This window comes from Podarcis liolepis (genome assembly GCF_965112155.1).
Source record: "Podarcis liolepis genome assembly, chromosome: 15".
Classification (NCBI taxonomy): Eukaryota; Metazoa; Chordata; class Lepidosauria; order Squamata; family Lacertidae; genus Podarcis; species Podarcis liolepis.
In genome coordinates this window covers 24,562,078-24,579,983 of record NC_139566.1, presented here as the reverse complement: position 1 = coordinate 24,579,983, position 17,906 = coordinate 24,562,078, and the positions used below count along the sequence as shown (strand labels likewise).

General features: G+C 45.4%; 1 protein-coding gene across 7 annotated transcripts; it reads right to left on the bottom strand.

Moving 5' to 3' along the window:
* Positions 1–2,342: 2,342 nt before the first annotated feature.
* Positions 2,343–17,619, bottom strand: CIDEC (cell death inducing DFFA like effector c). 7 transcript variants are annotated; one of them, XM_083478910.1, is made up of 7 exons: positions 11,947–12,105; positions 10,307–10,374; positions 7,280–7,363; positions 6,361–6,469; positions 6,123–6,272; positions 4,790–4,977; positions 2,343–2,903 (listed from the first exon to the last, which is right to left on the bottom strand). In XM_083478910.1, exons 3-7 carry the CDS (start codon positions 7,330–7,332, stop codon positions 2,735–2,737), a joined length of 669 nt encoding a protein of 222 aa, XP_083335036.1. In that variant the 5' UTR covers positions 7,333–7,363; positions 10,307–10,374; positions 11,947–12,105; the 3' UTR covers positions 2,343–2,734. The 7 variants fall into 7 exon arrangements, with proteins under 7 accessions (XP_083335036.1, XP_083335035.1, XP_083335038.1 ...); XM_083478909.1 differs by lacking the exons at positions 10,307–10,374; positions 11,947–12,105 and adding an exon at positions 17,583–17,619; XM_083478912.1 differs by lacking the exons at positions 10,307–10,374; positions 11,947–12,105 and adding an exon at positions 14,070–14,175.
* Between the last annotated feature and the right edge of the window lie 287 nt (positions 17,620–17,906).

The following is a 17,906-nucleotide window of genomic DNA, read 5'->3' as shown; positions in this document are numbered from 1 at the left end:
TACGGGCCAGTCGTGTCCGACTCTGGGGTTGTGCGCCCATCTCACTTAAGAGGCCTGGAGCCAGCGCTGTCCGGAGACACTTCCGGGTCACGTGGCCAGCGTGACAAAGCTGCATCTGGCGAGCCAGCACAGCACACGGAAACCTTTCGATCGGCACGCCCTAGGCGCTGAGGCTTTTACCCACAGCTCCACCCGCGTCCCTTTGAGCATCCTTAAATACCTCTAAATGAAGCAAAACAGAACAAATGTAACTTATTTGTTTTTGTTTGTTTCTTTTTGGCTTTGCATGTTGGGCACATTGCACTTACCCTGACATAAATAGGTTCTATATTTCATTATCTGTGCCAGAGGATAATTGCTGCACACATTTCCTAGGGGAAGAAGCTGGTGTAAGGCTGCCTCTCTAACATAGCTGGCTTCATCACTAACTTAGAGATGGAGCAATCACAGCTCTGTGTATCATGGTGCAACGGCTAAGAGCAACAGGACCTGAACTTTTCTCCAGTTTGTCTTTTGCTAAAGCAGGACTTTTTTATGGTCTGTAAACTAAAGTCACATCCACACTGGATGTGTGAAGTGTTTGGCTTTAGAATCCAGAGGACTGTAGTTTGTTAAGGGTGCTGGGAATTGTAGCTCTGTGAAGGGGCAAACTATAGTTCCCAGGGAAGTTTGGTGGGAGAAACCCTGACTGTTAAAGTGTTATAAATGTACTTTAAATGTCCAGGGTGGATGTAAGATAAAGGCTAAAAGAGGTTCCATCAATGTTTTTTGATGACCTACGACAAAAAAGTTAAAAAATGTGTTCTGTTTGTGGAAACTGCTTGAAAAAATTAATGTGCGCAGAGGTTGTTTGGGTTTTTTAATGCAAAGTGATCTGCAACTGAACTTAAATGTTTAGGTAAAATACAAGATCTCAAAGTAGCTGTTTTACTACAAAGGAATTTCAGAAATAGACTGGAAAGAGAAGCTGCTGAATTGCAACTCATTACCAAACTTAAAACCATGGAGAGACCTGGTCTGAACAAAGACACTGGATTCTTATCTCATTATACATGACTAAGCCATTTTTCACCTTCTCACCCCTTGCCTTTTCCTGTAAGACCTATTGCAGTCGTTAAGAGTCGTCAACAGGCTCATCTCAGCTATCTGCCAATCTCCCATTCCCACCACCCTTCTGAGTAATACCCCTCCCCACCTTATCACTATATAGAAGGATCTGGCAACTTCTGTTTCAGTGTATCTGAAGAAGTGTGCATGCACACGAAAGCTCATACCAAGAACTAACTTAGTTGGTCTTTAAGGTGCTACTGGAAGGAATTTTTTTATTTTAGGTAAAATGAGAAATGGAGGGAAGTGAAATATACACCCTCTTTACTTATTAGGTCAAATACAAAGAGACCAGAGATCAGAAATATGAAGTGACCCATCCCTAACTCCTCCCTGATCACACCAGAGAGCAAACATTTAATGCAGGGAAATGGAGGAAGCCAATGTGTGCCCCCTCCAGATCTTGGTGGACTGCAACTCACACCACCCCCAGAGATGAGGGGAAAATTCAGTTTGCATCTACAACAGCATCAGATTTGCACTTCCTGCAACTTGAGAACCAACCCTGAGCTATATTGGGGAAAGCATATGTATATATAATATGACCCCTGGTTAAGTCCAGTCAAAGGCAACTATAGGGTTGCGGCGCTCATCTTGCTTTCAGGCCAAGGGAGCCAGCATTTGTCCACAGACAGCTTTCCAGGTCATGTGGCCAGCATGACTAAATCACTTCTGGCACGACGGAACACCATGATGGAAACCAGAGCACACGGAAACACCATTTACCTTCCTGCCACAGCGGTACCTATTTTTCTACTTGCACTGGTGTGCTTTCAAACTGCTAGGTTGGCAAGATAAGGGACAGAGTGATGGGAACTCACCCAGTCATGGGGATTTGAACTGTCGGCCTTCTGGTCAGCAAGCCCAAGAGGCTCAGCAGCTTAGACTTGACAGAGATGCCCACATCCTAAATGTGTGTGTGTGTGCATGTGTGTACACATTTATGTATGAAAATAAAATGTGTGCATTAGTAAAAAAAGAAGAAGTGTTTATTAGCAGTAATTTGTACTAAAACACTGAAGAAATTCCAGGAGGATCTTTTTAAAGGAAGAAATCAGCAAATCGCTGAAGAAATATAGAGAACTGAATGTATGGATTAGGAAAGAAGCAAAACGGAGAAGTGAAATTGACAGATCCTTCCATGCCTAGCCATGGATGAAGGCTGTTGTGGACCAAAACAATCTGGAGGACACCAAGGCCACATTCACACCATACATCTGGGAGGAAACAGGCGGTTTAAGAAAATCCTTTTTAATGCAATATTTATTAACAATGCAAAACAAGCCCACGTGAACAAGACTTGCCACCATGCAGGCTAAAATCCCATATCTAAAATAAATACATGGAGGTGAAGGGGAGGCTGGGCTCTGCCCGGCAACCAGCTTCCGCCTGGGAGTTATGGCAATGATAATATCCCATTAAAGAGTAATATAAATTAGAGTGCGGTTAAATAATACAGCAGCAGTGAGACTTCCCGGATCCCCAGCAGTCTCTGCCCGAGGGCCAGGCAGGGGCGTGAATGTTCGTGCTCCTTCCTACAACACCTTAGACCTCGTGGCTACATTGTGCAGGGGATGTCAAAAGTCTCAGCATGAAAGTCAGTGGCAGACAAGATTCTCCCCAACCATCACTGCAGCATCTTCCTGGTGGGAGGGGACTGCAGGAGGCACCGAGGCGACGCATTTTCCTCCTTTGGCTCCTCGGTGGCATCCAGCAACTGCTGCATGTAACAGGACGTGCCGAGCAACACGTGACCCGTCGCTTGCATGGTGAAGAGGGTCCAGCGTAGAGCTTCCCTGGGGGGTGGGGGAGAGAGAGAGGAGCCTTGTCAAAGATTCGACTTGCATTCAGGTAGGATTCTGAACAGGAGAGATCTATCAGTATTCTGAGCGGGTATGCACAGTGGTGGAGGAAGCCGATCGGGCACCTGGGGTGGCACGCGTGCCCTGCGCCCAGGGGCAGGGCCAGCTGCCCATGGGGCAGGGTGATCCAGAGCAGGACTCTCCATGGGCCCAGTGTGGTGTAGTGGTTAAGAGCGGTGGACTCGTAATCTGGTGAACTGGGTTTGCTTCCCTGCTCCTCCACATGCAGCTGCTGGGTGACCTTGGGCTAGTCACACTTCTCTGAAATCTCTCAGCCTCACTCACCTCACAGAGTGTTTGTTGTGAGGGAGAAAGGGAAAGGAGATTCTTAGCCACCTTGAGACTCCTTTAAGGTAAAGGTAAAGGGACCCCTGACCATTAGGTCTAGTCATGACCGACTCTGGGGTTGCGGTGCTCATCTCACTTTATTGGCCAAGGGATCCGGCATACAGCTTCCGGGTCATGTGGCCAGCATGACTAAGTCACTTCTCGCGAACCAGAGCAGCACACGGAAACGCCGTTTACCTTCCCATTGGAGCAGTACCTATTTATCTACTTGCACTTTGACGTGCTTTCGAACTGCTAGGTTGGCAGGAGGAGGGACCGAGCAACGGGAGCTCACCCCGTCGCGAGGATTCGAACCGCCGACCTTCTGATCGCAAGTCCTAGGCTCTGTGGTTTAACCCACAGTGCCACCCGCGTCCCTTTGAGACTCCTTAGGGTAGTGATAAAGTGGGATATCAAATCCAAAGTCCTCTTCTCTTCTTCTTCCAAGGAGTATGCCTGCCTCCTCCAACTCAGTCGCCCTACAGCTGAGGGGGAGGCGGCGGGTGGACCATTTGGGGCAGAGCAGAGCTTGCGGGCGGCCAAACCACCACATCACTCCCGGGAGAGACATGTGGCTCGGGCGTGCTGCAGGCCCCACGGTGAGTGCCGCCCGACATTTTATCACCCCCCTCAGTGGTGACAGCCGGGGCGGCCCACCCCCACCACACACCCCTTCCTCTGTCCCTGGGTATGCATGCTCAGGACAGAGTTTTATGATTCAAGGGCAAATCTATTTTTGCAACTGGGCAGGGAAGGCAATGCCACTGTCTTCGATGATTGACCCATGCTTGATGTGGTGGCAGCGGCTATATTCCCATTAGCTACTGGTTTTCTGAAATGCTACAGGACGACAATGATTTGGCTAAAAATTGGGAAGGGGCAGTGCATTTTACTGATAGCTCAAGTGTTTCCACAAGATAATGGTCACTCGCTTTATAGTAATGTGATCTGATGTGTGGATGCAACTTGAGCCCCCTGTTAAGGGGGGGAATGCAATATAAAATTGGAATCTAAAAGCAAGTTGTCTCCAAAACAGTTAATACCCACATCAATGGGTGAACCCAACTATCACAGTTTCTTATTTATCCCAGTCTTCAATTCTCCAAATTTCACATTATTTTGCATTTTTTTAAAAGGGTCCTCATGAAAATCCATCAGTGAATTTCTTTTTATATACAGGAGCTTATTTGCAATTTTGCCCAGCATACAGATGTTTGCAATGTGATTTTCCCATTTTCAGTATTATATGCATTTTTAGGCAGACCTTACCCTAGTCATATGCTATTCCCCCCCCCCTTCTTTTTACACATTGCTTGGCTGGAGGACAGGACTACAAAAAGTGTGAATTTTGCAGAAAGACCACATTTCGGTCCACACATTTCAGTTCCAGAAGTGTGAATTAGATAGGTTTGTCTTTAATGTGAACTGTATTGAATTTCTCCTCCATCAGGTAGGTCTAATTCAGCTGAGCTGAGAGACAGACTGATACTCACATCATTATCCTCTTGGCCCCATAGCACTGTACATCATAAGACATGCTGTACGTCCCATAGAGCGTGGCCTTGACATTCAGGCAGCCAATGAAGTCCCGAGGGTCGGTCTTGTAGAGGTCAAAGGTTACACAGGCCACGTCAATCCTGCGCCGGGGCTTGTGGGACAGGGAGAGCTGGTAGCCTGCCGTCTGCCAGGAAACAAAAAGAAAAGTAGGCTTACAATAGGCCCTGTATACCTAAAAGTGTACCAGTGAAGTGTCCAAGGGCAGCCCCATATGTAAAGCATTGCAGTAGTCTAAACATGTTGTGCACATTAAAATAGCAGCAGCAGGAGTAAACATCATTTGCTTAATCCAAAGTCAGGAAAGAAAATGGACCAACTTTGGCCCTAAATAGTTACTTTTAGAGGGACACAGGTGGCGCTGTGGGGTGAGCTCCCGTTGCTCGGTCCCTCCTCCTGCCAACCTAGCAGTTCGAAAGCACGTCAGAGTGCAAGTAGATAAATAGGTACCGGTCCGGCGGGAAGGTAAATGGCATTTCCATGCTCTGCTCTGGTTCACCAGAAGTGGCTTAGTCATGCTGGCCACATGACCCGGAAGCTGTAAGCCAGCTCCCTCAGCCAGTAAAGCAAGATGAGCGCTGCAACCCCAGAGTCGTCCGCGACCGGACCTAATGGTCAGGGGTCCCTTTACCTTTACTAGTTACTTTTAGAAGGAATCTGCATTGCTTAGACCAGGTGTCGCCAACCTTTAGAGCCCTATGGGCATATTTGGATTTTTGAGCAGCTGCCATACCCCCCGCATCACCTCTTTCTCTCTCTCCCTTTTCTGCAGATCACCTTGCCAAAGATACAGAAAAAGTGTGCCCTTCGTTTCCCAAGCGACCTGGGAAGAACATTGTTGGTTGCTAGTTCCTGCCTGAACCCTGTCCTGCTATCCTGCCTGAGCTTCTGACCCGCCCTGGCTCCCTGCTTGCAAGCCTGTTCCTGACTTCACCCAGCTCCCTGCCCAGCACCCAGCTTCAGCTACTATGGACTGCCTCCACGTTGCACCTTTGACCACAGACCAGACTTGGACCTCGCCTCTCGGGTAACCCACAGGACCAGCACAGACAGCCCTCTTCTCCATGAATCTGCCTAATCCAGAGGCGTAGCTAGGTACCCAAGCAGCTAGCTACGCCGCTGGGAGGAAGACCTCAGGAGTGCCAAGCTGGTGACCCCGTTACACGTGAGAGATAAAGGTCTATGCACACACCTTTTGGCCTAGTAGAACATGTTCACCATGGAAACCCCTATCCAGGTCCTACCAGTAGAGGGCTTAGCCCACTGGCTTACCTTGGCTGGGCGCCATGTCTGTCCTTTGGTCAACACCAGCAAGACCGTCCCATCCTCCAGAGTCTGGAAGAACTCCTCTGTCTCGACGGTGGTGCCATCTTCATCCAGGACAATGGAGATGTTGCCTGCTAAGAGTAGGGCACTGCGTACCTAAAGAGAAAGCACCGGGTTCAAATTCCACCTGTCCCCTTGCCCCATCCCACCTTGCTCCTGGCAGAGGGCTCCTAGAATCGCTCACCTTCTCGTGGAGATCCCTCAGGCTGTCGGCCATGATCCCCTTGCGGACGGTGCGGTCGCAGTTGCTGACTCGGTAAGGCCGGGCTTGAGGAGCGTTGGCTGACACACACCTGGATGGATGGAATCCATCAAATGTTGGTTTCTCAGTTGGTTCCCAGTTTTAAGGGCCACTAGCTACCTCACAGCACTGGTTGGAGGTTATTGAACGATAGCCAATGTTTGTTGTACTCAGAGTAGACCTATTAAACTGAATGGGCACGACTAACTTGAGTGCTTTCATTCCAATGGATCTACTCCAAGCAAAGGTTAGAACCCATCATGTAAATCACCTTGAGTTGGTTGTTTAGAAGGCAATTAATAAGTTGATGGACTACACCGAATTGGCAAAAGTGATGGGAAAAATCAGAAACTAGGAAGATGAAAACTTTAATATGGAATGGGGAAAATTTATAATTTAACTTGGAGAACACTGTAAACAATTAAAAACATTGGCAGGATTGTAACAATGCTTGTAATGTAACAAGAACTAAGGATATGATGGAGGTTTTCAAAAAGAAAAATGGAGGATAATATAAGATGCAACGGAAAGAAGCTAACAAGAGAACTACCGGGGCGGGAGGGGGGAGGGAAGTCCAAGGATTCAGAGAATCCTATATTTTTGTGATGTTAACTCATATTTGAATGTAAACTTTAATTGCAAAACACACACACACACACACAAACACACAAACACACACATATATATGGCAATTAATAAGTTGATGGTAATATTGTGAAGGAGGAGGAGGAAGTTAAAGTCATCATGAATATTCACCAGCATTTTAGCATGCATTTATTATTACATTTATAGCCCCCCTGCCTGCTCAAGGCAGTCACAGCTGACCACCCTCAGTCACGAGGACTGCCCTGCAGGTACTTACTTGGTGAGGGACCGAGGGGAAAGCAAGCACAGAGACTTCTTTGCGTAGTCCATCCTTGAGAAAGGGTGAAGTTTTTGGTCCAAACTGCAGGGAGAGAGAAAGCTTGGTTAATATAATTCTGTAGGAAGCTGCCTCTCATGGGCGTCTTTTAAACTTGGTATTAAGCTCGGGGGTTGAAGATTGGGGAGGGAAAGAGCCTTCGAACAGCTCTTAACAAAACACAGTTCCCAGAATCCTTTCTGGAAAGCCATGACCGTGGGTCATCATACTGTTAGATGACGGACAGGTGGATGGTCCTGCCCACCTGTCAAACTTGGCCCACAGGGATGGGGAGATAAAGGCGTGATTCTCCAGGCAAAAGAGGTCCGCCATCTCTGTATCAAAATATTATTTGGGCCATCCAAGGGAAAACAGATAAATATGAAAATCAGTAGACCTAACATTCATATTAATACAGGACGTCAATTTGAAAAGCAATTCTTCTCCAACATAAGGTGTTGGCCAACCCAGCGACCTTTTGTTTCAGCAAGTACAGTGGTACCTTGGGTTAAGAACTTAATTCATTCCGAAGGTCTGTTCTTAACCTGAAACTGTTCTTAACCTGAAGCACCACTTTAGCTAATGGGGCCTCCTGCTGCCGCTGCTGCCACCCAATTTCTGTTCTCATCTTGAAGCAAAGTTCTTAACCCGAGGTACTATTTCTGGGTTAACGGAGTCTGTAACCTGAAGCGTATGTAACACGAGGTATCACTGTACACAAGATGGTAAATCCAAAGAGGGAGATCTCAGTCAGAGCAGCAGGAAAAATAGAGTAATAGAGTGGTACCTCGATCCCGAACGGAACGTAAGACCAGACAACGCGTCTGTGCATGCGCGGGTCGCATTTCGCCGCTTCTGCGCATGATGTCATTTTTACCATCTGCGCATGCGCGAGCAGCGAAACCCGGAAGTAACGTGCTCTGTTACTTCTGGGTTGCTGCAGAGCGCAACCCGAAAGTGCTCAACCTGAAGCGTATTTATCCTGAGGTATGACTGTATAAGGAAAGAAACCAAGGCCAATCCAGTGTTTTAGTGGGGCAGGTTTTTAGAGTGTAGTGTTCAAAAGAAGGCAGCAATTAGACCTTCCCAGTTGAAAGACAGCCTGCTGTGCCCCTAACTTTGCACCCCCAATTAACCTGCGCATTCCAGAAGGAGGAGATTATTGGTATAGCAAAGAGTTCTCACCAATTGCAGAAAGGACGTGGAAATCTCATGATAAAGCAGCTCATAAATTGGGGCGGTTGGGGAGGGAAGGGACATGATGTTCCAGCCCCAAGTAGAAATGTTGGCAGCTGCCCTATAATGAGTCAGACCAGCAGTTCATCAAGCTTAGTGTTGTCTACACTGACTGGCAGCTGTTCTCAAGGGTTTCAGGCAGGGAACATTCAATCCTGAATGCAAAGCAGATGCTCTACCATTGAGCTACAACCCTTTGACTAAGAATAAATCAAGATTCTAGTCCTTATGGTTCTATAAAAAAAACCCAACAGAAATGAAGTAAACAGGAAGCTGCCTGGTACTGGGTTAGCCCATTGGCCCATCTAGTTCAGTGTTGTCTACACTGACTGGCAGCAGCTTTCCAGGGTTTCAGGCAGGGGACATTCCCAGCCCCAACTGTTTATTTGTATGTAGCTGAAGCTCAGAATAAAATACACAGTTTCGCAAAACTTACCGGGAGAATAAGAAATCAAGATAACAAACTTTTTATAAAATAATGGAAATGGTTTATTGAATGTTTACAGATAAATTGTAAACAGATAAAAATGCTGGCAGGGTTATTGTACTAACCTGCAGTATATTTTGAAAGAAAATAAATAAATGAGTAAGCTAATGAGTAATTTGGATATGCAGAAGATATTAAAAATAATTTTAAGTCACCACAGAAAGAGGGGGAAGGAAGTCAAGTTTTAAAATGTCAAAATGATTCTAAAATCAGTGAAATGTATATATCTGAAAAGTATTTCCTTTAAAAAAAGAAGAATACACAGTTAAAATAGTGGTTAAAATCAGGCAATCTGGCAGAGAAAGAGTTTGCTCCCCTGAAAAAAATTAACTCAGTACCCCTCCCAACTTTCGTTGCTCTAAAGACAGAACGGGCCACTTTTTCAGAAAGGGGGGGGGGAATGCAGACAGATGGACCTGTTCCTTAATAAAAAGTTAATCAGATACCCAATCGATCTGTCAATCGACTGACTTAAAATCTTTGAATAGGGCTGCCTATAGGCCCCTGTAGATTGTGCAAACCAGTAAGTACTGGGGTGAATCTTCCGGCACACAACCTACATGGAGAGACTTAAGGATTGAACCTGTTGTACAAAGCCGATGCTCTATTTCCCAGTAAGCTATAAAACCCGTTCCCCAAAAATAAACTTTCTAGTCCTTAAGGTTAAAAAGAAAAGACCTGAATGAAATAGGAATCTGCCTGATCTGGAAATGCCAGGATTCGAACCTGGGACCCTTCTGCATGCAAGGCAGATGCTCTGCCTCTGAGCTTCTTCACCTTAATAATATAACTGGCTCTGCTGTCTGGCATGAGGCTGACAGACAACCCAAAGTCAAGCAACACCCGTGGCCTTTTACTTACTTTCACCAGCTGCTCTGCTCTGCCAGCGCTACTGGATTTTGTCCCAGTGCCCTCTCTGTTTATAGAAGCAAAGAACCTCGTCTGCCCTTTGAACAGGGACAGGGTGGGGCTGCCAAAAGGGACAGAGTGTCTGCCAGCCTCACCAGTCCAGTTGCGTCAGGTGGCAAGGAACAGCAGCGGTTGGGCAATCGGGCCAGATTGCTGGGCACTGAGCAGCGTCACCCAATTCTGGGGGTGGGGAGAAAGGAGAGTCATCACGCTGACTCAGATCCTGTTATGCCAACAAAGCCTGAATGAATGAATGAATGAATGAATGAACCATTGGCCCATCTAGCTCAGTAATGTCTACACTGACTGGCAGCAGCTCTCCAGGGTTTCATGCAAGGAGTCTCTGTCAGTCCCACCTGATGGGACCTTCTGCATGCGAATTCTGATGCTCCAAGTCATAGCATAAAATAAGTTCCTCGTGGTTCTAAAATAAAGGGGTGATTTTAAATTAGAAGCCCTTGGCCCATCTAGCTCATTAATGTCTACACTGACTGGCAGCGGCTCTCCAGGGCTTCAGGCAGGGGGACGCTCCCAGGCATAGCTGCAGATTGAACCTAGGACATTGAACAAAGCAGATGTTCAACCATTAGGTTATGGCCCTTCTAAAAACAAAGCAAGATTCTAGTCCTCATGCTTCAGAATAAAGGGATGATTTAAGCGAGAAACTGCTTTATACCAAGTCCAACCATTGGACTGTTTAGCTGAGTGTTGTCTACAAGGGCTAGGAGAGGCTGTCCGGGGTTTGAGGCAGGGGGTCCCTCCCAGCCCCACCTGGGGATTGAACCTGGAACCTTCTTTGTGCAAAGTAGATGCTCTGCCACTGAGCTATAACCCTTTCCCTAGGAAAAGGAGGAATCCTAAGGTCATATAGGGCTTATTCCTTCGCTCTTTCCAGGCACAGCCCATGCTTTAAAGATCCATGTCTAAGCATCCTTTTTTCCCCCCTCTCCAGAAATTTCCAATGAAACCCTGCTCTTTAAAGCTCAATCGGAGCAAATTGCAGTCTGCATACAAATCGAATTGACGTTTGCTCTGATTGAGCACTAAAGAGCGGGTTTTCCTAGGCAAACCAACCAACCAGTCTGACATGGAGCTTTTAAGCACAGACCTGTGCCTGGAAAGAGCAGGGCAAAAGCTAAATGTGGATAATCCCTTAGTCCAGAACTGTGGCACAAATTACCCGAGCAGCCATTCCTGCACTTGGCTACACAGCATATCTGGAGTCCCAGAGCTGAGGAGAGCTACAAAATCACAGAGGAGAGGTGAGACCGGATGGAGCCAGTTGCCCATTTTCCCAGTCCTAATTCAGCCCTCCACATTCTCATCTCAGTTTGCAATGGGGGGGAATCATCATGAAGATTCACCAGCATTTTCGTGCCAACTTCTGTTAATATGCACATTATTGTAGGCAAAGCATTATTGTACGCAATGGGGAACATTATTGTATAAAACTCTCCTAAAGCAATTTAAAATGCTATTTCCACTAATATTGCATTTGCGCGCGCGCGCGCGCGCACACACACACACACACACAATTTATCACAGCATGTGCCTTTTTGTACTTATTCCTAGGCTGAAGAATCACATTGCAAAATTCAGAGGTGGGCGAATTTCAAAGGGCAGCTATGTCTTGCATAGCATATTAATTTGGAAACTGAGCTGCGGAAGTTTGCTTTCAAATGCAAACTGGATTAAACCTCCCCTGCCAGGAATCAGTAGTGCAAAAGCGCTGCCCCTGCCCGAGCACAGTTTGCCCACAAAAACCTAGATTCAGTCCTGCACATTATCATCTGAAGTTGCGGCGAATCATAGAGTTAGTTGGAAGGGACCCAAGGATCATCTAGTCCAACCCCCTGAAAGGCAGGAATCACAACTAAAGAATCCTTGACAGATGGCCATCCGACCTCTGTTTAAAGACCTCCATTGAAGGAGAGTCCGCTGCCTTCGCTATAAGATTGTTAAGTCTAAAACAAGCTACCTGCCCTACGGTCCTTACCTGCAGTCTCAGGTTGGTACAGTGTGCAGACTGAGAGTTATTCCCTCACCAGCTCCTTGCAAGAATGAGGCTTCTGTTTACACCCCAGAAAGCTGAATGCCCATCTCCAGATTACTAGAGCCAACCACTGGCTTTGACTTCAATATCCCTTCTCCACCCTCAAGACGTCAGCTCTTTCCTTCCCCGTCACAAGATGGCCGTGAACTCTGTACTCCTCAAACTTTAGCCAGATGCTATCACATGTTCACTGTCTCTATTCTCCCCGGTTTAGCAACAACTCTCTTCCGCTAACATCCTTTAAAAAAAAAGTTTAATTAGAGTTTATAAGGGAGAAATACAAAACTTCAAATGTCTTTTTTATCCAGCGTTAATCTGAATAAGATCACATGATGAAAAAGAGAAAGAAAAAAAGTTAGAGAAATAAGAAAAGAGCTTAAAAGAGGAGATAGAAAAGATAAGATTCAGAGAACTTCCAATTCTTAATCTGTCCACTGTATATAAACATATTGATTGGCAGCTGCCTTTTAAAAAATGAAATAAAAATAAAGGAAGAGTATATAAAGGCCTTAACAGCTTGGGACCAGTCTGCCTGAGAGATCACCTTACTTTGTAACCACTTCAACCGGTGGAACTGGCGCAATGACTGGTGCCACATACCGTATTTTTCACTCTATAAGACGCACCAGACCACAAGACGCACATAGTTTTTGGAGGAGGAAAACAAGAAAAAAAATATTCTGACTCTCAGAAGCCAGAACAGCAAGAGGGATCACTGCGCAGTGAAAGCAGCAATCCCTCTTGATGTTCTGGCTTCTGGGATAGCTGCGCAGCCTGCATTCGCTCCATAAGACACACACACATTTCCCCTTACTTTTTAGGAGGAAAAAAGTGAGTCTTATAGAGCAAAAAAATACGGTAATACCTGTTCTGCAGTTGTAAGTAATGCATATTTTAGTGTGGCAGCACCTACACTTTGGAACTCCCTGCTTATTGAGAGCAGGCAGGGGCCTTCACTGTCCTCTTTTCGGTGCCTGCCAAAAACATTCCTCTTTAGAAAAGCCTAGCCAGAGCTTTGTGAAGTTGACGCACGTTTTCGTCTCTTGTTCTTTTAACTTTTTGGAAGTCTGTATTATCGTTGCTATTTTTTTCTTATTGAGAATACAATTGTTTTCTCTTTCTTGCAAACTGCTTTGAGGTTCTCCTTCTTCTTACAATCCGACAGTGCATGCATTTTATGAAATAAATAAAATAAATGAAACTCCACGACGAATAAGAGTACAGAATGCAGTGCTGGAACTGCAGCTCTTGTGCTAAGAACTAATAGCAAGTTTCTGGTCCTCACGGTTGAAAGAGATGCACTCATCCTCCCCATGTCCCAGAAGGTTTTGAGCAGTTTGGTGGCCAAAGCTCCAGCATTCTGCCTGATGTGTGACAACTAATACATACACTTCAGGTTACATACGCTTCAGGTTACAGACTCCGCTAACCCAGAAATAGTGCTTCAGGTTAAGAACTTTGCTTCAGGATAAGAACAGAAATCAGGCTTTGCTTCAGGATAAGAACAGAAATCAGGCTCCGGTGGCGTGGCAGCAGCAGGAGGCCCCATTAGCTAAAGTGGTGCTTCAGGTTAAGAACAGTTTCAGGTTAAGAACGGACCTCCGAAACGAATTAAGTACTTAGCCCGAGGTACCACTGTACATGAGTTCTGCAAATTTCATGCGCTACACAGATCATCACCATAGCTGTCAACTTTTCCTTTTTCTTGCAAGGAATCCTATGCAGAATAAGGGAATTTCCCTTTAAAAAGGGGAAATGTTGACAGCTATGATCATCACACATATATACTGCAGCTTAAAATTGAATTTATAGTTGTGCATAATGTGAGAAGGCGGATAGGGAGAAGTCATGCCCCCCCCCCCCATAATCCCAGAGCTCAGGGGCATCCAATGAGACTGAACGCTGGAAAACCTAGGTCAGAAAAAAGTTTTCTGAACACAGCACGTAGCAAGGAGGATGGGATTTGCTCCCATGAGATGTTGCAATGGCCACCAAGTCAGGTGGGTTTCCAAGAGGTTTAGATAAGTCATGGAGGAGAATAATGCTCTCAGGATGTCCCTGGGTACCTGTCGTTGGGAACTGCAAGGAGTTAAAGAGCGCTGTTGTGCTCGGGTCCCATTTGTGAGTTTCCTGGAGGCATTTAATTGGTCACTGAAGAACAGGATACTGGACTAGATGGACCTTTGGCCTGACCAGGTAAGGTTATTGTATTCTTATGGAATTGCATTTGAGTCCAATCACAGAGATGATAAAATAAAATCATAACGTAACGTAATGTAACGTAACAATAATTTATCTATACCCCGCCCATCTGGCTGGGTTCCCCCAGCCACTCTGGGCGGCTCCCAACAGAATATTAAAAACACAATAAAACAGCAAACATTAAAAACTTCCCTAAACAGGGCTGCCTTCAGATGTCTTCTAAAAGTCAGATAGTTGTTTATTTCCTTGACATCTGATGGGAGGCAATATTTCTGGGTTAGAGGAGTTTGTAACCTGAAGCGTATGTAACCCGAGGTACCACTGTAGTCATAATTCAATCTGGTGGTCAACCAGAAGGTTTGTGGTTTGAGCCCACCCATGGATGGCTATGCATAGAATTCCTGCATTGCAAGGGGTTGGACTAGATGGCCCCTGGTCCCTTTGCAACTCTAGAATTCTATGATTACATGAATTTGCCTATTTTTTTTCCAAATCATCAGACTGTGAACATTACTGCCTCCTGCAGGAGTGAGTTCCACAGTTTAACTATGCGCTGCGAGGCCACGGATCAAACGTCACAGTCAGAGAGAATTTATATTATGCTATCTCATTCACACACCAGCCCTTTCCTAAGGCTTCCAAGCCATACAGTGGTGCCTCGCAAGACGAAATTAATTCATTCCGTGAGTTTTTTCGTCTAGCGAATTTTTTGTCTTGCGAAGCACGGTGTCGGAAAAGTTTTGGAAAAGCTTCAAAAATCACCAAAAACTTCAAAAAAGGCTACCACACCGTGTTCTATGAGTTGCTCCTCGAAGTCGCAACTGTATTAACGGTGTTAAGAAAAAGGAAACAAACTTGCAAGACGTTTTTGTCTTGTGAAGCAAGCCCATAGGGAAATTCATCTTGCGAAGCAGGTCAAAAATCGCAAAACCCTTTCGTCTAGCGAGTTTTTCGTCTTGCGAGGCATTCGTCTTGCAGGGCACTACTGTACATTCAACGGCCAAAATAGGAAAGGAGATCAACCGAGGCCTAGAGACATCCTTGCATCAACTAGCCCACAGACTTGCAAACTTCAAAGTTACCAGCTTCTATAAATAATTTATTATTATTATTATTTCAGTACACTAAAGTTTCTATATAAGACTACCTTAAAAGCAATTATAAAGTAAATGTCACAGTCATTGTAAGTAAATGTTAAAACACAGCAAGCTTGCTAAATCATAAAAATTCCGTAACACAAATCAAGGCACTATAAAAAGGGCATATAATCGAGAAGGCGGGGGACGGGACGGGACATTAAGTCATTCTTTTGAGTTCTCTAAAGGGCAAGTGGAGAATACAGAAAAGCTAGTGATGGAAGTTTTTAGCTTTCAAAAAGTGGGTGGCGCTTTGTCCTGGATCTTAGGCAAGTCAATCAAAAAATCAGTTTTTAAAAAATCAGAATATTCAGGATGTCCCAGTTTTTACCTTTTTGAAATATGGGAACCGTAGGTCAGTCAATCAGTCAGGTTATTGTGTTTTAGCAGACAGCCATTTTACACATGAAAAATGATATTATTTATTTATTATTATTATTATTATTAAGATTGACATTTCTGCTCCTTGACTTTTAAAGGATAAGTCATTTCCCAGGGCTGAAACCCAATAACATTTACAGGACACCATGCTGATTTCTGCTAGGCTCAGAGGTTGCAACTAACCCATGGTCAGGCTGCAAACCCCATCCATGACTAAATAAGGATTTGAACTAATAATAATAATAATAATAATAATAATAATAATAATAATAATAATTTATTATTTATACCCCACCCATCTGGCTGGGCTTCCCCAGCCACTCTGGGTGGCTTCCAAAAGAATATTAAAATACTGTGATACATCAAACATTAAAAGCTTCCCTAAACAGGGCTGCCTTCAGATGTCTTCTAAAAGTCTGCTAGTTGTTGTTCTCTTTGACATCTGGTGGGAGGGTGTTCCACAGGGCGGGTGCCACTACCGAGAAGGCCTTCTACCTGGTTCCCTGTAACTTGGCTTCTCACAGTGAGGGAACTGCCAGAAGGCCCTCGGTGCTGGACCTCAGTGTCCAGGAAGAACCCAGGCCTCCCCTGTCCTGGTCTGCCACTACACGACATAATAAGTAAAGGTAGCCATGTTGGCCCACAACTAGAAGCTCTAAAGCCCACAACTAGAAGCTCTAAAGTTCACAATATAGAACCAGTATTGCCTAGTGGTTAGAGCATAGGATCTAGGAAACCAGGGTTCAAATTTCCACTCAGCCAAGAAGGCTCTCTTAAGCCAATTGCTACCTCCCAGCCTAGCCTACCTGTTTTTGTGGGGATTAAATGAGGAAGCGGAGAATCATTTAAGCCACCTTGAACTCCTTGGAGGAAAAGATGGGCTATAAAATGCAGTAAACAAAAAATTATAACAAAAATAATTGGGGGTTTTTAGGGCCAATCGTTAGAGCTTCCTCACAAGTGGAACAGATGCAGGCAGTTAAAAGAATTCTAAGGTCTCAAATATAGATTAAATGTTCATAAATGTACAAGGCAAACACATACATAAGTATATAAACCATGTGTCTGAAATAGTACAGGAGAGCAATCCTGAAGCCAGTTTGACTCTCCCAAATTGACCTCAAATATTTCACTGCAGGGAGGAAGGAAATGGGGAAAGCCTTCCCATTGTCTTTTCAGTTATAAATCCTGTCTTAAGGGTGTATTTGTGTATGAATAGGGTGAGCCTGTGACCTGGGACTCAGGAACTAAAGTATTAACCATCACAAAAGAATGACCAGGCTGCCCAGGTAATGCAATCAATGAGCATTAGCAGGTATCCTGGCAGACAGGATTTCTGATGTAGACTGCCTCCTCTGCTGTGGACCACCTCCTTCTGTGATGTATGTAGGATGTTTTAGGGAGGTGGTCTTGGGCTACAGGGTGGGCAATTTCAAAAGTCTATATAAGGGTTCGTGCACCATTGTTCAGGCTTCTCCTCCCTCCTGCGTGCGGGGAGTGAAGACCCTGTTGCAACAGTTTAATAAAGATCAGGCTTACTAGCCACTTTGCTTCTCAATATTCTCTGGTTGGCCTCTGTTATTTTCCCTTCCGATACGGAACCCACTTAAGGACTCTATATGGGCTCTTGGATACCCCATAAGGGAAAAGGAGCAGTCCCCCCCCCCCCTTATAACAAGGCAAAGGATTGCAGCCTTATTAAAGTTCTGGCAACCAGCCCCCAATTTTTTTAGCAACAAGCCCAGAAGTCAAAAGAAAAGCTTCTTTGTGGTCAGGAAGCAACAATAAGAACAAGAGGTCACTAGAGCTTAGGAAACCCACAAACCACCATGACTCAGTCACAGCCTTTCAGTCACTTACCAGGCTTCCTGGTCCCAGGCAGAGAATATTTTGCTGATTACTTTCTAGGACAGAGGCTTGGCTTATATACCTGGACAAATCCCGCCTCCTCCAAGTTAAACCAGCCTCCCATCCTATAGAGACAAGCACTCTGGGGCGGGGCAAAAGCAAGTTTGGCTCAAAGTGGAAATGATTACTCCGAACTCTGTTTCCACACAGATATGTCAGGATCAAGCCCCTTTGGGAAGGCAGCTCAACTCTCCTCCGGTGGGAAGGAAGGAGCAGATTAAAGAAAGAAGCTGTGCTCAGGAGATGTTCTCCGCCTTCTTCAGATGCAGAGGGGTC